Genomic DNA, 19,936 nt, shown 5'->3' with positions numbered 1-19,936 from the left:
TAATGTACATTTTGTAGTTATTCTTTTCACATCATATAATATATTAAATTAAGATCATAATAGGTCTTTTCAGAGAGATTCTTTTGACACCATCAGAATGGAACGGCCCATTGAACCGGCCTATTAAACCGGGCCAATTGTTAGACCCAAAGCCACTCCCGCGCGACCAAACCCTGAGCCGAACACACCGTTTCGTGTCATCGGGTGTCGAAATGACTGAAACACCCTCGACCCCTCCGAAAAAGGACGGCTCCGCCTGCTCCAGCGTTTTCGTATTTCCCCCCAAAGCACAGTGGCAGTATCGTTATTAGACCCCAACCACGGCCCCCTTTTCACTAACCAAAAACCCCAAGGCCGCTTCCCCTAATCTTCTACCATATTTCTGCGCGGCCGCTTCGATCGCTCGACGACCGCCGAAGGAGAGCGAAAGCGAGCGTATAAAAGGAGAGAGAAAGAGAGGGGGAAAAGAGGAGAAGAAGGCGGAGGAGAGAGAAGCCTTTTCTCCTCTTGAAATCGAATCCTCTCGCGGAGCTGAGAAGAGGGGAGCTAGGGTTTGGGAGAGGTCCCGCTCGCTCGTCTCTTCTCCCCTCCTTTCTGGGTTGTTCCGCACTTCGAGGGCACTTCGTTGGTGATCTCTCTAGGGTTTTCTTGCTGGATCTGGGCGTGCGGTCCCATGGCGGAGCGATTGAGGGATTTGAGCCAGCCGATCGATGTCCCCCTCCTTGATGCGACCGTGGCCGCTTTCTATGGGACGGGATCCAAGGAGGAGGTGCGTTTCCCGCTTGTGCCTGGCGTTCTTTTTGGTTCAGTTTCCTTCGTTTTAGGGTTCTTGGTGGCGGTTCGCTGCTCCCGGGTTGGTGGGTTTTGTCCTCCGGGGGTTGCTAGGACTTTGGATGGTATTGGGGGCACGCTTATAGCAACTTCATTTTTTCGGTTGAGTATCACAAGTAAACCGGGGATTGATTCAGGAAGAAAATGCCGCTCCTTTCTTTGCATTTTCTTGGAATGCCTCGATTGTGTGGTTATCGAATTTTATTTATTTTGTTCTTTGGTGTTAAAAAAATGATCTGGTTATGCTGCCTCGTTGCTGTCGTCGCCTTTGAGTATAGCAACGAGCTTGTCTATTTGATTTGTTCTTGAGTTTATTTTTTTGGGTACATGGACCGTAAGGGCTAGTTCTAGCTCCTAATTTTTTATTTTATCTTATGTTTAATTACCTTTGATCTTTAATTTCTTTTGTGAAACCTTAGCTGATCTTTAGCTTGCTATTTGTTGCAGAGGTCAGCTGCAGATCAGATACTGCAGGAATTGCAGACCAACCCCGATACCTGGCTTCAAGTGGTTCACATTCTACAGAATTCACAAAGCTTGAACACTAAGTTTTTTGCACTCCAGGTTAGTTGGAAACAATTATGTGACTGTTTGAGGTAACATATTTTTTTCGATATGATGATATAAACCTGGACTTGTCATGGGTGAGAGAGTCTGGTGTGTAAATTGCACATTTAATTGGTTATCTTGTTAAGAGATTTAAAAGGCCATATCAGTGCCAATTGCAGTGTTGCAGGGCAGTTTGCTATAGGTGTAAATGAGTTGAAATGTGCTAGGACTCTATATATCATGGTTCCGATTGTCAAAGAATGAGATGTAGATATGGATTATTATGTTCATGGAAAAGAATACAAGGGTATATAACTCTTGAAAAGGTGGTGTCTTATTGATATCTTTTCCTTTTCTGTATAATTTGATCCACGGTTCACCTAAATGAATGAAGTGACAACAGTTTTGATGTTTCTTGTCTACAATGTGGAACAGGGGATGTTACTTATTTAAGATAGAAATGTTTTGTCTCTTTTCCGATTTACCTGTCAAAACACACATCAGAACATGGTCTTCTTCGTGGAAACAACATGGAGGTGACATGACGCTAATATAATAAAGGTTTAATAAAAGAAATAGGGGGTGGCTGATCTCAAACCTGCCAAAATAATGTATATGATCAAAGATTTTCTTAATTAGGTTGGTTGTAAGAACAAATTGCTCCTAAAAATGGAATTCTTATAGATGTACCACTTAGTTCCAAAACCAACCCGAGTGTCTCACTACATACCTTAGGTTCAAGTATGGTTCTTGCAACTGTGGGTACGTGGACAATGTCATCATGTGTGCCTATCGAATGGAAATGTTCCAAACTGAAATGATTGGCAGAATATTGCTCTGGGTAGTCATTTTATTAGTCAGCCAGAAGGCATAATAAGATGCATTTTTAATATTTGATCTTGTAATTTTGTTTTGAACTTCTTTGTTTCTGTTACCTGATGTTAATGAGTAAAGCTTTAAAATTGAATATACATGTGCATATGCGTGTCTATTGTTCATGTCCTTTAGTTCTGGGTTAAATTTGGAGCCTTTTTGACCAGCCTAATTATTCCCTTCATAGGTACTAGAAAATGTCATTAAGTACAGATGGAATGCCTTGCCAGTTGAACAGAGAGATGGAATAAAGAATTATATATCTGAGGTTATTGTACAGGTAACTGTGGTTCTGTTTTCTGGTTTACATGTAACATGCCAATATCTTTTTCTTTATTACTTATGTCCTAACTGTTCTTTGTGTTGTGGGACATTTTTGTGAATTCAATCAGCTTTCTAGTAATGAAGTTTCCTTCCGAAAAGAGCGGCTGTACGTCAATAAGCTTAATGTCATTTTAGTGCAGGTAATGGCAAGTATTTTTTACAGTCATCTTGTTCAGAGCCAGTAACTGTTAGCCTCTTCTGTCTATGAGTTATGCGATTTCAATTTTTTTTAGCACAATCTCTTATGTGTTGGGATCGAGATAATTATATTGTGTATCCTGAAGAGTAGGTTTTAAAGCATGAGTGGCCAGCCAGATGGCAGAGCTTCATTCCTGATCTTGTTTCAGCTGCGAAGAGTAGTGAAACTATATGTGAGAATTGCATGGCTATACTAAAGGTGTGTGTATATTTTTATGCAATCAGTCTTAATCTTAAGAGTATTTGCTAACATAGTTACTAATTACACAGCTTTTGAGTGAAGAAGTTTTCGATTTCTCTAGAGGAGAGATGACTCAACAAAAAATAAAAGAACTTAAGCAGTCTTTAAATAGGTATGATTTATCTGATCTTTGTGCTTTTTCATAATGTTTAACTGCCTTCTGTACTTGTTGCTGTACTCTGCTAAGTATTATATGTGCTATTACTTGGAGTTATCACATGAGATGGATTTCAGTGTCTCACTATTCAGGTTTGCATGGGTTATAGTATGGTCATAACCTTTTTGCTTCCTTAACATTTGCATTGATTAGATCAAATATTTAAGACTTTGATGAATTGTTTTTTTATTGTATTACTGTCCAAAGCACAGTTATCAAGATCGGTATGGGGGTTGACTAGGTTCACAATTTGGATTGATAGGATTGGATCAACAGGATCAGAGTCAGTAATGAAAAAATTCATACAAAAATAGCAAGATACAAGAAAAGCAAATAATATTTGAGAAAATATAATTTAATGTCAAATGAGCATTTTGTTTTTATATTTTATAAGATATTATCAGAAAAAATAAAAAACTGAACAAAAGATACAAATTGTATAATAATGACAATGACAATAATATGCAATAATTGATTAGTTTTAACTATCACATATTTTTAAAAGATATATACAAATATTATTATAGGGAATAACATTTAATATAGCAAGCAAAAGATCTTAGCCAGCTGTACCTTTGAATATAACTATAAACCCCACTGTGACACAATGGTTCTGTAATCAGACAATAGAATGGAGTATTTCAAAATAAGCAAAAAAAAAATTTAATATCACATTGAATCACATGGCATCTTCATTTTTGTAATAGCATCTCTATTTTGTTAAAAGGTGAAGGACTAGTTCACATCCTTTTTCTTTCTTTGTACCTTTTTTCTCCATCTTGAATTACAACTTAACACAACACAAACAATAAACAAAATGTTAATCTTTCATTTCACATGCTTAGTCATCAATTTTTTTATATCTTCTTAATTACAGCTTCTCTTTTCTCTATCCTGTCCTAGCACTTTCCTTTTTTCTATTTCTTCTGAGGCTGTGAAAGCAGCAAAAAATTGACCAAAATTGGTGAACTCCAGTTGAGTTCCATTGGTTCAGTCAGTACCACCTGATTTCTGGTTATGCGGGCAAAAACACTGCTATTGTTGGATGGGTTTTGGATGACACTGATAAATTGGGCTGCTCGGATTAGTTTTAATCAATATCACAAACTGTGTCCCAAAAGCAAGACTTCATTTTGGCAATGCCTTTCGTTCTTTAACAGAGCCACTGCAAGAGAGCTTTTGCAACTTCTTGTTTCTACTGCAAGGTGGTTGCATGAGTGAATTCTGTTTGGCACTGTAACATTCTTAATCAATAGCAGAGCTACAATTGATTATTAGTTGCAAGTAGGACCGAATGATGTCGGAAAATGTAGAAAGCCAGTTCTGATCCGGACATCTTCATGTTCTCAATTGTAGTTTTCCCTGGATTATAGCAAGGGCTGTGTGGTTTGGTGATGGTAGTCCATTCTAAAGTGGTAGGTAGAATTTGTAAAAGTAGAGGATTTCACTTTTGGAAAGATTCAAGTAGACAAATATCACTTTCAGAAAGATCCTCACTTTCTTGAATTCGACTTCAGTTGGACCTTTGCAGTCATTTACGGAAACTAAATTGTTCGTTTTATACAAAGAGAATTCATTGGAATTTAGTTCCAAATTTTGGATTTTGTACAAACGAATATTGATTCATCTAACCGACGGACAAAATGAACAACCTATGGTAAGTGAGAGCTAACTGGAAAATCTTGCTAGATTTGTCTTTACCTGAAAATTGTGAGAATGGGACCAGTTTTTATGTTTAAAATTATAAGTTTGTGAGGCTGAAATGACAAAATTATGATCAGATATGTCACACTCGGTAAACAAGTGTTTGCTGTTTTTCTTTGTTCTGCCTACCAAGCTTTTTTCTGCATCAGTAGATATTTTAGTGTTTCACTTTCATTCTGTTATGCAGAGTAGGGGTCATACAGAAGGTTTTTGTTTGTCGTTCTTATCATACTTCCATTAAGCTACTACTTTGGCTAGTTTGTGTTGAATTTCTCTTGACCTGTAAGATCGGTTTTCCAATATGGGTAATATTAATATGCTTCAAAGTTCAATGTTTGAAATCCTATCTACATTTTCATCTCATGCCATTCTAATGATAGTATTCAATGATGTTTTCTTGTTCTTTAGCACTTTTCACTTATCTAGTAACATTGGAACTTATGAATCTACACTTTGTCTTCAAAACAGTGAATTTCAACTCATTCATGAGTTATGCTTATACGTATTATCAGCGTCACAAAGAACAGAGCTTATCCGGGCTACCTTGGCAACACTTCATGCTTTTTTGTCATGGATTCCACTTGGTTACATATTTGAATCTCCATTGGTTCGTGCTTTCATGACCATAAGCATCGATTTTTGATGTTCTAGTTTGTGGTAGATGGTAAAAAAAAATATTTTGATGTAGTTATGGTGGAGCTTATCTTTATTTTCTGTAATTCTTCTCAGCTCGAGATACTCTTGAAATTCTTTCCCATTGCATCATACCGGAACCTTACACTCCAGTGTTTGACAGAGGTACATGTCTATTATATTGCTTTTAAACTTGTGTTTTTTAATATTACCTTTTGATATGAAGAGCTTGCTGGATGTTTTATCTAAACTATGATGTAGTGTCAAAATTTGTGCTAGACTCGGAATAGGACAAATTTCCCACAAGGAATTACATTTGGAGTAGGAGCTTAGGCTTGCCATTGCCATCTTTGTTACTGCTGGTCTTTTCTTAGAACAGGATAGTAACAACTAATGCTAATTTACAGGTTGCAGCACTTCAATTTGGTGATTTTTATGACATGCAGTATGTAAAGATGTATACAATCTTTATGATACAATTGCAGGTATGTTTGCTGTGGTGGTTTTTTACTTTTGTATTAAATTTATATATTTCCTCATGACTATGACCTTGTTATGGACATTGCTATCTTGAATCGTCTATTCTGTACTTTTATATGGTGAGATTGTTTATTTGATGTGTAGACTATTATCCCAGCTGGTACAAATATCTCTGAAGCTTACACAAATGGTTCCAGTGAAGAGCAGGTATACCTTTGTTTCTTTGGGGATTAGCTGTTCAACGAATCAACCTCTGTCAGCTATTAGTTTGTTTCTTTATCACATTCAATGAACTATACTAACATATTTTTCCCTATGTAGGCTTTCATCCAAAATCTTGCACTGTTTTTTACTTCGTTTTGCAAGGTAGGTTCTCCTTCTTCCTTGACCATTTTCTTGAAACTAATTATTAGTTCCATACATGCAAGATTTATGTTCTCTTTGGTAGAATTATGATCCCATTATGGTTTCCAATATTATTCCTAGGAAGGGGTGCCTTGAGTCGTGGTTTTTTATTTTATTTAACATCATACTGAGTGTCATTTAAGCCATAGTTGGTTTGCTGCTGCCTTTATTGTGGTTTTATAATGTATTCGTTGATGTGGCTCTGAATTGAGATGTAAGCCTGTCAATGGAATTTGTGGCATCTTTTTATCATGTTTGTGACTTTTTTATTGTGCTTGATTCTTATGCAAGTTTACTATTAAGTTGTTGTCATCTGTCTGAAATCATAAGCGCTGTGTCTTAGATTCAACAAGAGATTTTGGTTGTAATATTCTGCTGTTAGCATATGGGTATTGAAAGCAACTTATCAGTTAGAATTCACTGTGTTTATGGGGCTCTCTCTCCCTTTACAGTCTCACATACGAGTGCTCGAATCTACTCCTGAAAATAGAGCTGCATTATTGACGGGTCTTGAATACCTTATTAGTATCTCATATGTTGATGACACAGAGGTTTTCAAGGTATTGTGATGCCTATTCATTGTAATATAACAAAATATTTACAATGCATTGTAATCTGTGGTGGTCACTGTTTTATTGAATGTATGGGCAGGTTTGCTTGGACTACTGGAATCTACTGGTCCTAGAACTGTTTGAGGCACATCACAGCCTGGATATCCCTGTTGTTTCTGTGGGCTTGATGGGTCTTCAGGTATATTTTTGTGGCATTTAAAGTTGGAGAGTGTTTCTCTCTTTATCCACACACACACACACACACACATAGCATAACATTGAGGTATGTTCCTATTCCTCTCCACTTTTATAGCATAACATTGAGGTATCGTCTCTTGTTAAGGTATCCAGGTCTACCTCCCTTTAAGCTGAGTAAATCTGTTTTGGTGTTAAAGTCACCTATATACTTCTACATTTTTATATTAACTACTCCTTTCTTTGTCATCCTCCGAAAAGTGTTTTCTGAAATTTTATTGTTTGGAAAATCTATCAGAGTTTTTTTATATGTATCTTTGTTGATCAAGTGTGTCAATGCACAATCTTAATTTTCAAATAAATGGATGTGGGATATGGAATTAAACATCTGCAGAGCTTCATCGAAAGTGTTCATTTTTAGGAGATATTTAGAATTTCATTTTATTTTAGAACTTTTAAGTTAGAAAAGGGTCATGTGGGTAGTTTTGCACTAAGAAGCATGGACATGGAACGTAGACATGATACGACACGAATATGGTGACACGCCATTTTTTAAAAAATCAGGCATGTACACTGCTAGGACACATGTATTTTTAATATATATATATATATATATATATAATATTTGATTAACTTGAGTTTTATAGTGTTTATACTTAAATTTTATAAACTCCAGATATATGTTTAACAATATATGATTGATTTATGCTTCCTTGCGACAATCTCTAAATTTCTTTCTTTTCAATGCTGATGATCTGTCTCCATGTAGAATCTGAAGCAAATGGCCCTCTCACGAGGGCCACACGATGAAGTGCATTGGAGCGAAGTGGGAGTGGTGTCGTGTCCCACAAGTATAAATGAAAATAAATAAAAAAGACACAATTGGACATGTGTCGGTCACGTGTCCGGCCATGCATACGTGTACGACATGTGTCAAAACGGACATGTCCACCAAAAGCATGTGTCCGTGCTTCTTAGGTTTTGCATTAATATGTTTGAGGTTTTACCTCAATCATGCTTTTGAAGCAGATTTTGGTACTATGTTCATTACCATCGTGTTACTTATTGGCAAAATAAATTAGTGATGATGCTTGAGTTCTTTCAACTGAATTGAATATTTTTTTGCCAATGCAATTATATCTTTCCTGCCGTTTGTTTTCATGTAGTTTGTTTGTGATTTTATGATAGTGACTCTCAACATGTTAATTTCTGACTGTCATAATTGGTTTCTTATTTTATATTGTCATGTTGATTAAACTACAATGGCTTTTTTGCAATACACCTTTTTATAATAACACTGCCTCTGGATTTTTCAGGCTACGTTGATCCCAGAGGTGGTTGATGGCCTTGGTTCGCCACTTCTTCAGAGACGGCAGCTTTATTCAGATCCATTATCAAAATTAAGAACTCTCATGATTTGTCGAATGGCCAAACCAGAAGAGGTTTTGATTGTTGAAGATGAAAATGGAAACATAGTTCGTGAAACTATGAAAGACAATGATGTGCTTGTTCAATATAAGGTTTGTTCTTGATTCTTTTCCTGGAAACTTCAACAATGCGTCTCATTTTCTTCACCTACCATATATATGATTTTGATGGTCAACTTTGAAACTTCCTATGTAGCCCACAACGCTGAGTTCTTGATCTGATGACATTGTCCTGCATTCTGTGACTTAAATGTTCAAATAAGTGGCTTAAGCTTTTAGGATCAAAATGCAATTCTATTGTCGAGAGGACAAACTTGCTAGAAAATTGTTTCTTTTTGGTATCTTAGTTGCTGAATTATTAAATTTGTTTTGATTTGCTTATGTATTGTGATTCACTGTTGCAGATCATGAGGGAAACACTAATATACTTGTCACATCTTGATCATGAGGACACAGAACAACAGGTACAACATAATGATGTATTTTTTTTTTCATTAATTTTGGCTATGAACAACAAGAATTTGGTTGGCATGGACTTGTTTTTCTGGCCTCAGATACCGTTTTTTGGTATCTTGAGTTGTAGAAAGAGTGTAGTTAGGCTATGAACAACAATAATTTGGTTGGCATGGACTTGTTTTTCTGGCCTCAGATACTGTTTTTTGGTATCTTGAGTTGTAGAAATAGTGTAGTTACTAGAAAAAGAGTGCATAAGTGTACTTCACAGTTGGTGGTTTAGTCAAGTTGGTGATTTTCTGGTCTATTAAGGGCATCACCAAGTTATGTGAATACTAGTATTTAGACTCGTGAGCTGCAAACCTTAGCAGGTTTCTAGTTCAGTATTTATATGACTTGTTAAACCATGTTACTGAGACGGACAAAGTCCTGTTGTCGCTCATTTCATAGTTGCTGGCTACATATGTTGGTCAATCTTGGTTTGTTGACATACAATGGCTAATCTAGGCTTCCTGCTTTTACTGAGAGGTGCCATACCTATATTTCATGTTATGTAAATTGCTCTAATAAGTGTCTGACTATGTATTAATGGACATTATTTAGACAACTGTTTCTAGATGTTCCAGATTACTCATCTAACTTCATGAATGTAAAGAGGCTATGCTTTTCTTGATGGGTTAATTAGCTTGATATTGACCAGAGAATGTGTGCACTTAAAACAAGAATTTTACTTGTCTGTTCACCAAGGTTGTATTCTAGATCCTACTTATATATTTATATATAGACATATTTCCTTTTACTTGGCTTACTATGGTTGGTGCCTTATGTTCAAACAGAAGAATCTTTGTTGAGCCTGTTGCAGTAGGTCTTAAAATTGAGTAATCATTTCTACTTTTCTCTCTCTTTCTAGACAGGTTGTTAGTTTAACTAATTTGACACTAGTATTGCTGTGCTTGTATATAAGGAATTAATCTAGCTCTTAGTTTTGCAACTAATATTTTTGTACCTAGTTCAGTTAAGAGCTTATTTCGCACGTGTTATATGATTATTGTGACAGAATTTCTCTTTTTACAAATCCATATATTATTCACAATTGTCTTGGCCATACAGAAGTTCTATAAATTGTTCATGATTGGCCTTGCCTTTGAATCATTTGGGTGTAACTACTAAATTTTTGCTGTTAAAACTTAATAATTTGTTGGCTTTTGTTTCTTTTCTCAGTGTTTTTTTAATCCAGTTCTATTTTGCTTGATGTTATCTGGTCTTCTTTCCTAATAGCAATTTGATTTTATATATAATTTGGTTTTAGATGTTGAAGAAGTTGAGTAAACAACTGAGTGGGGAGGAATGGTCTTGGAACAACTTAAACACATTGTGCTGGGCTATTGGATCGATATCTGGTTCAATGATGGAGGAGCAGGTACACTCTCTGATGATGATGATGCTTGCACTTCATGGAGAATGTACTCTTAGGCTTCTGGTTCCTTTGTCTTGGATAATTTGATTTTTGTGTTTTGGTGAATGATGACTACTGTTTTGCTGGGAACTTCTTTTTCTTGTTCGAGAGGTTTATATTCTTGGTTAAGTTTGGATCTCTTAGTAAGTCTTCTCAGATATGGTAAATGCCATGAACTATGATATGACTAGTTGCTTTCAGAGGATATGATAAACTATACATATGTTACTATTTTCTTTGTGGAGAGTTGAATACTAATATAAATCGGAAAAGGAAAAACAGCCGTGTTTTGGTCTTGGAAAGTTGAGCAAAAACCTTCTACTTTAGAGGTTTAGATGTGCCTTTTGCAGGTTATTTATGACAAAGCATAAGATCTTTGTCTACATAATGACTAAATCTTCTGCAAAATTCAACATAGTATTTGGTTTCTCACTTTCTTGCTTTTGTACATATAATATATATTTTTCCTAAATCTTTTAGAGATATCTATATTTGTTAAGCTTTGTCTTTTCTGTTGTTGAAATGCTTCTCTGCATTTTTTTTTAACTTTTTCAGTAACTAATGTTTATTTTATTTATAATGGTCTTAATCTTGCCAGGAAAATAGATTTCTAGTTATGGTCATTCGTGATTTGCTGAATCTTTGTGAAATTACAAAAGGAAAAGATAACAAAGCTGTGATTGCAAGCAACATCATGTGAGCTAATTGCTTCTTTTACATTGTTATTTCATTCCGTTTGATAATTTTGTCTTTAACCCGTGCAGTTGTTTGGTATAAATTTTAGGTATGTTGTAGGACAGTATCCAAGGTTTCTTCGAGCCCACTGGAAGTTCCTGAAAACAGTTGTGAATAAATTGTTTGAGTTTATGCATGAAACTCATCCAGGAGTTCAGGTGATTGTTTTTTGCTTCTTGTTTCTGAGTTTTCAGAGTTTATGTAATTACTGCTACAAGATTTTGCGTTGATTCAGTTTGGGCTGTGGAGTGGCATATATGCAGAAGACAATTTAGAAGTTTAAAAAATACTTAGCACTTTACTGCTGGATTTTGAATATGTTGGTCATGTGAAAATTAGTGCACCAAACTTTTAACTTAAATAACTAGATGGTGTAATTGTGTGTTTTTTTTCAATTTGTTACAAACACATTTACAATTTATTATGAAAATATTTATATTAAATTGATTTCTGGATGCTTGATGCAAATTAGCTCAATCTGGAAGAATTAGATTTTGAGCTTTGAGATAATGTTTTTAAATTTAATGTTTAGCCTGAGACTTTGGTTTTTGCCCCTTCAGCTGAAACTGCTGTCTGTAGGACCTAATCAGCTTGTAATTCAAAATTATAGAACATGCTGGAACCATGAAAACTCAGGGTTCCAGTTGGTTACAAGTCTCCATAGTTGTTGGCTTTTAAGTGGTTCTTTTATCCGTAGCCACCAAGTCTATTAATCCGATCTGTCATTTAAGCGCTTGCATTATTTACATCTCCAGTTAGTTGTATTGGTTGATACTGGTCACACTGAATTTAATTTTCCAAATTGTCTAAATATCATATGGAATTTGATATACAGCCTATGATTTGATCCATTTAAATTGCTATGTACTGAATTTTATCTCATTTTCAGGACATGGCTTGTGATACTTTTCTGAAAATTGTCCAGAAATGCAAGCGGAAGTTTGTGATCACACAGGTAAGTTAAACTTTGCTTGTTAATAATAGTAGTGGAATTCCTTTTTCTGTCCCTGTGAATAGTTCTCTACTCAATTGCTCAGTCATGTTTTTGATCAATTTAAGTGATTCCAGTTGCATTTGAATAATCATGGAATGCAGTAAATAAATACGTGTTGGAGTTCATTAGGAATAGTTGTAATCTATTTCATAGCAGTGCAGGGTTCTGTGGTTCCAGTAAATGGTGAGGAAACCTGAGAAAAGCTTATTGCATACTCAGAAGATAGATGAAAATGGTGGTTAGCTTTACTCTCTGGTTAGGGTTCATATTGAATTTTATGGTTGAATCATTATGGTTTGGATACTGGCACTTTTTCAGTGCTTCTGTCAATTTGTAATCATGCCCTTCAATGGACTGTTATAAAACACAAAATAACGAGTGCATTTTAAAGGCCAGTAAATAATGTGTCCCTTCTGGTAAGCATGTCAAACTCTTGGGTCACCAATTCTGCCAAACAGCTATCGACATATAGCTTTGTGGCATATCACACTACAGTTCATTACTGTAATATGTGCATCTTTTTAGGCAAAGTGCTTGAATGATGGTTGTGTCAGCAATGACAAAATGAGCACAACCTAGTTGTTGGCCCTTCTTAAGAATTGGCTTTGCTGTACAATAATCTTACACTTGGACCAGCAGAAGCTCTGCATATGTTACAGCAGAAGCTGTAATATGCTCAACTCCTTTCTTCCTTGTAATAGTTGTGGGGAAATTTCTCATATTTCTTGCATTTGGAGAGTGCAAAAATTGATGCTGATGAAGTATCCTGACATATTCATGCATTTTGAACCCCTCTAAAGCAAATTATTTTTTTTGACAAATCTAATTCAGTGCCAAGCTTTAAACCTTTTGCAAGGCATACATTTGAAGTAATCTTCTTTTTTTTTTTTAACTTGAAAGTAACATCTGATTTCATTTAAGAAGTATTATTCACCTCATTATGTGGCTTGATGATTTGGTTATTAAGAAGGTGACATCTTTATAAGGTGACTTTGTTCTGATCTTGGCATCTGCTTACCTGCTTGGTTTATTTTGTCTGCTCATGGTGATTGGGATCTTCTATCTTGATGTCTTTGGATATTTGAGAATATATGTTGAATAATATGAAACTGCACTCTCAGTGGTTTCTTATGGATAATTTGTTGGGGTTGGGGTCCAAATTATTATTATTATTATTATTATTATTATTATTATTATTATTATTATTATTAGTATTATTATTATTATTATTATTATTAGTATTATTATTATTATTATTATTATTATTATTATTATTATTATTATTATTATTAGTATTATTTTGTGTTTTGGTAGTCATAGAGTTCAGTCAGCATCAAAGATACTCTATTAGCACAAACATGTATGCATGAGTATATCTTATGGACAGAATGTTGTCTGATGATGCAGGTTGGAGAGAATGAGCCATTTGTCTCCGAGCTTCTATCTAGTCTACCAACTACAGTTTCGGATCTTCAGCCTCACCAGATTCACTCATTTTATGAATCTGTAAGCATAAACATTTAATATTTATATTGCAACCCCTTTTTTCTTATGAATATACAATTTTCTTGACCATATTTTTCTACTGTGGCTGAATGCAGGTTGGTCACATGATTCAAGCAGAATCTGATGCTACTAAGAGAGACGAATATCTGAAAAGGTTAATGGATCTTCCTAATCAGGTAAATGCCACCCTTTGATCTAAGTATCTTATTTCTAATATTTTATAGTTTTTACAGTCATATGCTAAGTTATAAAATATTAATATCACATGTAGTGATGGCCTTTACCACAATGTATGATTATTGTAGAAATGGGCTGAAATCATTGGACAAGCCAGCCGTAGTGTTGATGTCCTGAAAGATCAAGATGTCATAAGAGCAGTTCTGAACATATTGCAGGTACCTATGGAAAATGTTTTTTCAATTTTGCAAATGACAATATGATTACTAGTGACTAGTTGAGATTACTACATTGGTTCACAATTATTATTGTCAATTTTTCAATTGACAATATGATTAGTACTACCTTATAGATAAGGTCGTAGTCTAGCAGTTCATATTTCTTATTGTTTCTTATATGTCATAATGTTTTTATCTAAATGTCTTTTTTATTTTTATATCCATGTCCTAATTTTGACTTTCTGGCTTGCTGTTATCCATATCCTAACATCTATTTTAATAACCATTCAATATGTCTTAATCAGAATATATTTTTTAATATTTTGTAGTAATCTCTGTAATAATGATATTTTGCGTATGCATATATCCATATTTGTCTGGTTATCAAATTTTTTTGTATGTGTCCTGGGAGAGATAGGTAAATATTTTATGCTGGAATTTAAATTAGAGTTGCTCAGAGGGTAGTGAGAGAACCACTCCAGTAACTCTTTTATTTTATGAAAAACTACAGAGTTAGTTTTTCTATGTCTAATAACTAGTTAGTTTCTATTCCAATTTGTAACACAGATAAATCCATAATCACTTTCCTCATGTATTTTGACTACTTGCAGAAATGACTCTATTAGTGACATAGCTATTAGTAGCTTTTTGGTGTTATAGTTATGATTTCTTTTAAAGTTTAATATGACAGTTACTAATCTTGTGTGTTTGATGATACTTGACAGACAAATACAAGTGCTGCTAGTTCTCTTGGAACATATTTCTTCCCGCAAATATCTCTAATATTCTTGGACATGCTTACCGTATACAGGTGCACTAGTAGTAGTCATCTTTTGCTGGTTTGGGCTTTTAGAATTTAAGAGATGAAAACATAGGACATTGTAACATTTTGTTCCTGTGTGGTGTAATTAATGTACTGAAACATAAATCTTTGCTCAAATATTTTTCCAATACTATTAATCTGATGATATTATTCTTCTTTACAGAATGTACAGTGAGTTAATATCAAATAGTATTGCAGAAGGAGGGCCTTTTGCTTCAAAAACATCCTTTGTGAAGCTTTTACGGTATGAATCAACAGTTTGTCTTCCTGATGCAAATTATTATTATTTGATTATTTAGTTTTCTTGGAATTTATTATATTTTTAAATATTTAATAACAGATCTGTAAAGCGGGAGACACTCAAGCTGATTGAGACATTTGTAGACAAAGCTGAAGATCAACCACATATTGGAAAGCAGTTTGTGCCACCAATGATGGATCCTGTCCTTGGTGACTATGCTAGAAACCTGCCAGATGCCAGGGAATCTGAAGTTTTGTCACTCTTTGCAACAATTATAAACAAGTATGTTTGGATTCCACAGATTCTTCCCTGCATTCTTGTTTATCTATCGCCTGGTTAGCTTATAATTGTTGGTTATGTACATTCATATTCATCTTTTCTTGCTATAAATGAATGTTAGAGATTAGTCTCACAAGGAGTGCACAAGAACAATCATTCCTTCACTGCAAAAGAACTTTGATGCACTTGGTCATGTCTTGTTCATTGTCTTTCTGTACCTCTGCAATTGTGATTTAGGTGTACTGCTTTTCAAATTGGTTCAACTGGATCAGGTTGCGAAATATCATTGGCGTGTCAGTTGGAAAACAGGACCTTATCTATAAACATTTGCAACACCCTGTTATTTATAAACATTTGCAAAAACATTGTCCATCTTTGTTTGTCTGGTACTTCTTAAATCTGTCCCTTGCTTGTCTGGTACTTCCAGCCATTTGTTTTGTTTCATCTTATAGAATAGGGCAACACAGTTTCTTATGCCCCTTAGTTGAAGATGATTAGTCTGTTTTAGCAATTCCTGGTTCCAACAAATTATGGAGACACATTTTTGTAGTGTGTTTAAAGTCTATCTATAAAGGAACTTGGCCGAATTGTTTGGCATCCTTTGAGTGGCAAAGGCATTCATGAGTTTGGGTCTTTGTCGGTTCTATACCGTCTATTGAGTGGGCATCTCTAATATGTTCTATGCAGTTAAGATTGACTTGAGCTTAACGATGGTTCATTGTGGAATCCCATTTCTGCTTTTCCATGGTTGTGCTTGCCGTAGGTTGTCTGACTAGGGTTCTTAAGGGTTTTGCATGTGTGAGTGCATGTGGTCAAGTTTCTTAGAGGTAGTTAATTGATTGTATGGGATTTATTTCCTGCTAATGAGCACCAACCGTAGGAAAAGCAATACTGACTATATATATATATATATATATATATATATATATATATATATATATATATATATATATGTATATGTATGTATGTATATATATGTATATGTATGTATGTATATATATGTATATGTATGTATGTATGTATATGTATGTATGTATATAAATATGCATATGTATATAGGACATGGATGATCCAATGGTCTTGAAATCATGTTAGGCTTGCATGGTATGTCACATTATGGATCTTTTTGTTTTAAACATGGACAAAATTAATTACTAGATTTTTTTTGGATGTTTTCATATTCAGGAACTTCATTTCTTAATTCAATCTGACGTGTATAGATTAAATTGATTCATCTTGACTTTATAATTGATCCACTCCAATTTGCTTATTCTTTGTTACTTATGCATCAACTTGTTGGTTTCTTACCTTTGTACTGATTTCGAATTTGATTTGCGTAGATACAAAGGTGTTATGATGGAGTATGTACCTCGCATATTTGAAGCTGTTTTTCAGTGCACTCTAGAGGTAAGTGTATGCAGTTCGGATAACATCTCAGATCTTGAAGGTTGTGTCATCCTGCTACAAGCCTCTGCTTCTCTGTTACAGATGATTACCAAAAATTTTGAGGACTATCCAGAGCATCGCCTTAAGTTCTTCTCTTTATTGCGTGCGATTGGTACCCATTGTTTTCAAGCCTTAATTCAACTCTCAAGTCAGGTAAGTGATACATATGCACAAGTATGTGCACGTCTTAAGTTTTCTGATGTGTTCCTGTTCTGTGTCAGCAATTAGAACTTGTGATGAATTCAATCATCTGGGCTTTTCGGCATACCGAAAGGAATATTGCTGAGACTGGCCTCAGTCTTTTGTTGGAGTTGCTGAAGAATTTTCAGGTTTGGCAGCTGATCCTAATTAGGCCAGCTTCTTAAGAAGTGCATTATCTTGTCATCAGTATCTTACCATCTGATATGATTTACTTCTGACAGGTTTCGGAGTTCTGTAACCAATTCTATAGAACGTATTATTTGAAAATTGAGCAAGAAATTTTTGCTGTTCTGACAGATGCATTCCATAAGCCTGGCTTTAAGCTACATGTTTTAGTGCTTCAGCATTTGTTTTGCTTGGTAAGAAGTGAATACTTTATTTCCTTTTGTGCTGTCTTTAAACTGAGTTTTGGTTAAATTTCAGGTTGACTCTGGTGCACTAACAGAGCCACTATGGGATGCTTCTACAGTTCCATATCCATACCCAAATAATACAATGTTTGTTCGTGATTACACCATAAAACTATTAGGATCATCCTTTCCAAATATGACAGCAGCAGAGGTAGGGATGTGATTCTCATCTTAATAATTGTTTCCTTATGTTTACTTTTTGTGAAAGCTTGGTAATTGTGAAGTTTTTCTTTTACCAGATAACACAATTCGTTGGTGGATTATTTGAATCAAGAAATGATCTCCCAACTTTCAAGAACCATATGCGAGACTTTCTCGTGCAATCAAAAAAGTTTTCTGCTCAGGTATTGCAAGTGGCTAATGTTAAATGCATAACTTATCCCACTGATTTGTGATGTAATAGAGCATGCTATATTGCTGTGAGATAAAGGTCTTAGACTATTCTATATTGCTTGCAGTAGTTAATGCAAAACTTTATGAGATGCCAACATTATATAAAATTTCTCTAGCTTCAAAGTGCATTCCACTCTATCATACATATTTGAAATGCAGAAACTCCTGCACAAGGTTGAGATACAGAAGGTTATTTCTATAGGGTGGCTCCTCATACCAAATTGTGTTTTGGAACTTGGATAATAGGATTTTTGGGTGTACATTGGGTTGGGAAATTGAGGATGAAAACAAATGATCAAATTTAATTTCTCAAGCATGCAACTCAAATGATCCTCGTTATAATCAAGGTTCTCAATTTCGGTCCATGCCAATGTACCATACTGAGATGTACCGACGGTATGCTATGGTGCACTGGCGGTATACCCAAAAAGAGCTAAAAATCCTCTAAAAATACTGGGGCGTATCGATCGGTATGCCTCGGTAACGATCGAAATCTGGGACGTACCGACTAGTATGCCTCGATAATGGTCGGATTTCGATTGTTACCGTCCAATACAGACTCTGTATCGCTCGATACGAGGTCAAAACACTGGTATCGCCCAGTAGAGGGCAGTCCGCGTACTAGTATCCTCTCGGACCAGTACATACCGCCCTTACTGGGTGGTACACATCAAAATCAAAAACCATGGTTATGATGATGTTTTGGGTTGTGTTTCGTTGGCTTCCATACCTTGTGCTTTTGATGGAATGTTCAAGGCTGTGTGTCCTGGTCATATTTGGTTATATTTATTTACTTTGGTTGGTGGTGTTTTGCTATTTTTCAACTAATCTTTTAGGGTTTTTAGGCAAGTTTGCTTTGTGATGGAATTCAGTGCCAGCTCTTTGGGTTGATGCACATTAATAAACTGTCAAATCCTCATTTTTGTTCTTAGTGATGTTCTACAGCTGATAAAACATCATTTTAGAAAAATGGTCTCTCATATTGTTTATGATTCTATCTATTCATATAACATCAATGATATATATATATATATATATATATATATATATATATATATATATATATATATATATATATATATATATATATATATATATATACACACACACACACACACACACGCGCGCGCGCTTGGAGATTTGACCCTTGCTCGCCATCCATATTTTGATTCCACAGGATAACAAGGATCTTTATGCTGAGGAGACTGCAGCACAAAGAGAAAGGGAACGCCAGAGAATGTTGTCGATTCCTGGAATGATTGCCCCTAGTGAGCTGCAGGATGAGATGGTAGATTCATAAGTTCTGGTGGCTTTGCAGGCACTAATTCCACAGATTCTTTTTTCTTGTTTCCTAATTCCAGTGGGTGCCTCGCATCGTTTGGCCGATTTCCTGCCACAGATGGTCGAGGCTTTCTCAATTTCTAATTTGATATACACCCCCTCTACTGATTTGCTTTGCTGGGAAGATAAGAAGGCAGTTGTCTGTCAAGAGAGAGCTATTTGGACTGCGGGTGATACTTACAGGTCTGTAACTAATGCCTTGTTGGAGTGGCTGCAGCTTCTTGGCAGAATGTATTTGCTGGTATGGGGGAGAATAGTGTTGTAGCAGCAACAGCAGCAGCTTGTCGTACCTATTTGGTGATAGGTGGGAGTCGATGATGTGTCATCAACCATAGTGCCATACAGTGTGTTTTGGATTTGGCCCTTTGTAATCAAGAGGAGCATCATTCTTAAGTCTCATCATTTCAACTTGGGATAGGTTTCTTTCCTCCCTTTTTGTTATTAGTCTACATACATTTTATCTATCTGTCTCTATATATATATCCTTGTGTTGACATGCAGTAAAACCTAGTGCGTGCTGTTGCTGATTAGTACAGTACATTGTCAACTTGTGAGGGCTACGGTTAAATCCTAAATTGAAAGGTAAGAGACTATGGAATCGTTGGCAATTAATCTTTTTCTTAGTAGTAGTAAGTGATTTTAATGTGTACGAAATGATGCTAATGACATGTGCAACAATGTCGGAATATCTTGTT

At 35.3% G+C, this 19,936-nt stretch overlaps 1 protein-coding gene across 1 annotated transcript; it reads left to right on the top strand.

The window, feature by feature from the left end:
• The first annotated feature begins 399 nt into the window (after window positions 1-399).
• On the top strand, window positions 400-19,747 carry LOC135645616 (protein EXPORTIN 1A-like). The gene is made up of 32 exons (XM_065164180.1): window positions 400-769; window positions 1,279-1,395; window positions 2,441-2,533; window positions 2,646-2,717; window positions 2,867-2,974; window positions 3,046-3,128; window positions 5,346-5,484; window positions 5,607-5,675; window positions 5,918-5,995; window positions 6,135-6,197; window positions 6,312-6,356; window positions 6,848-6,955; window positions 7,047-7,145; window positions 8,458-8,661; window positions 8,973-9,032; window positions 10,331-10,441; window positions 11,076-11,173; window positions 11,262-11,370; window positions 12,102-12,167; window positions 13,614-13,712; window positions 13,808-13,888; window positions 14,018-14,107; window positions 14,833-14,918; window positions 15,094-15,174; window positions 15,271-15,453; window positions 16,791-16,857; window positions 16,939-17,049; window positions 17,118-17,225; window positions 17,319-17,456; window positions 17,521-17,658; window positions 17,747-17,851; window positions 19,078-19,747. The coding sequence occupies exons 1-32, from the start codon at window positions 674-676 to the stop codon at window positions 19,198-19,200; spliced, it is 3,228 nt and encodes a 1,075-aa protein (XP_065020252.1). The 5' UTR covers window positions 400-673; the 3' UTR covers window positions 19,201-19,747.
• The last annotated feature ends 189 nt before the right edge of the window (window positions 19,748-19,936 follow it).

Source organism: Musa acuminata, chromosome BXJ3-8 (genome assembly GCF_036884655.1).
Source record: "Musa acuminata AAA Group cultivar baxijiao chromosome BXJ3-8, Cavendish_Baxijiao_AAA, whole genome shotgun sequence".
NCBI lineage: Eukaryota > Viridiplantae > Streptophyta > Magnoliopsida > Zingiberales > Musaceae > Musa > Musa acuminata.
Note: the sequence above shows the minus strand (reverse complement) of the source record. Positions and strands in the feature narration are given on the sequence as shown.

What these genes read in the sequence shown, in the direction of transcription:
- LOC135645616 (XM_065164180.1), top strand. Translation starts at nt 674, where the DNA reads ATGGCGGAGCGATTGAGGGATTTGAGCCAGCCGATCGATGTCCCCCTC. An exon ending in GGACGGGATCCAAGGAGGAG is followed by an intron (nt 770 to 1,278) that starts GTGCGTTTCCCG and finishes TATTTGTTGCAG; the next exon opens with AGGTCAGCTGCAGATCAGAT. An exon ending in ATGAGGACACAGAACAACAG is followed by an intron (nt 9,033 to 10,330) that starts GTACAACATAAT and finishes ATTTGGTTTTAG; the next exon opens with ATGTTGAAGAAGTTGAGTAA.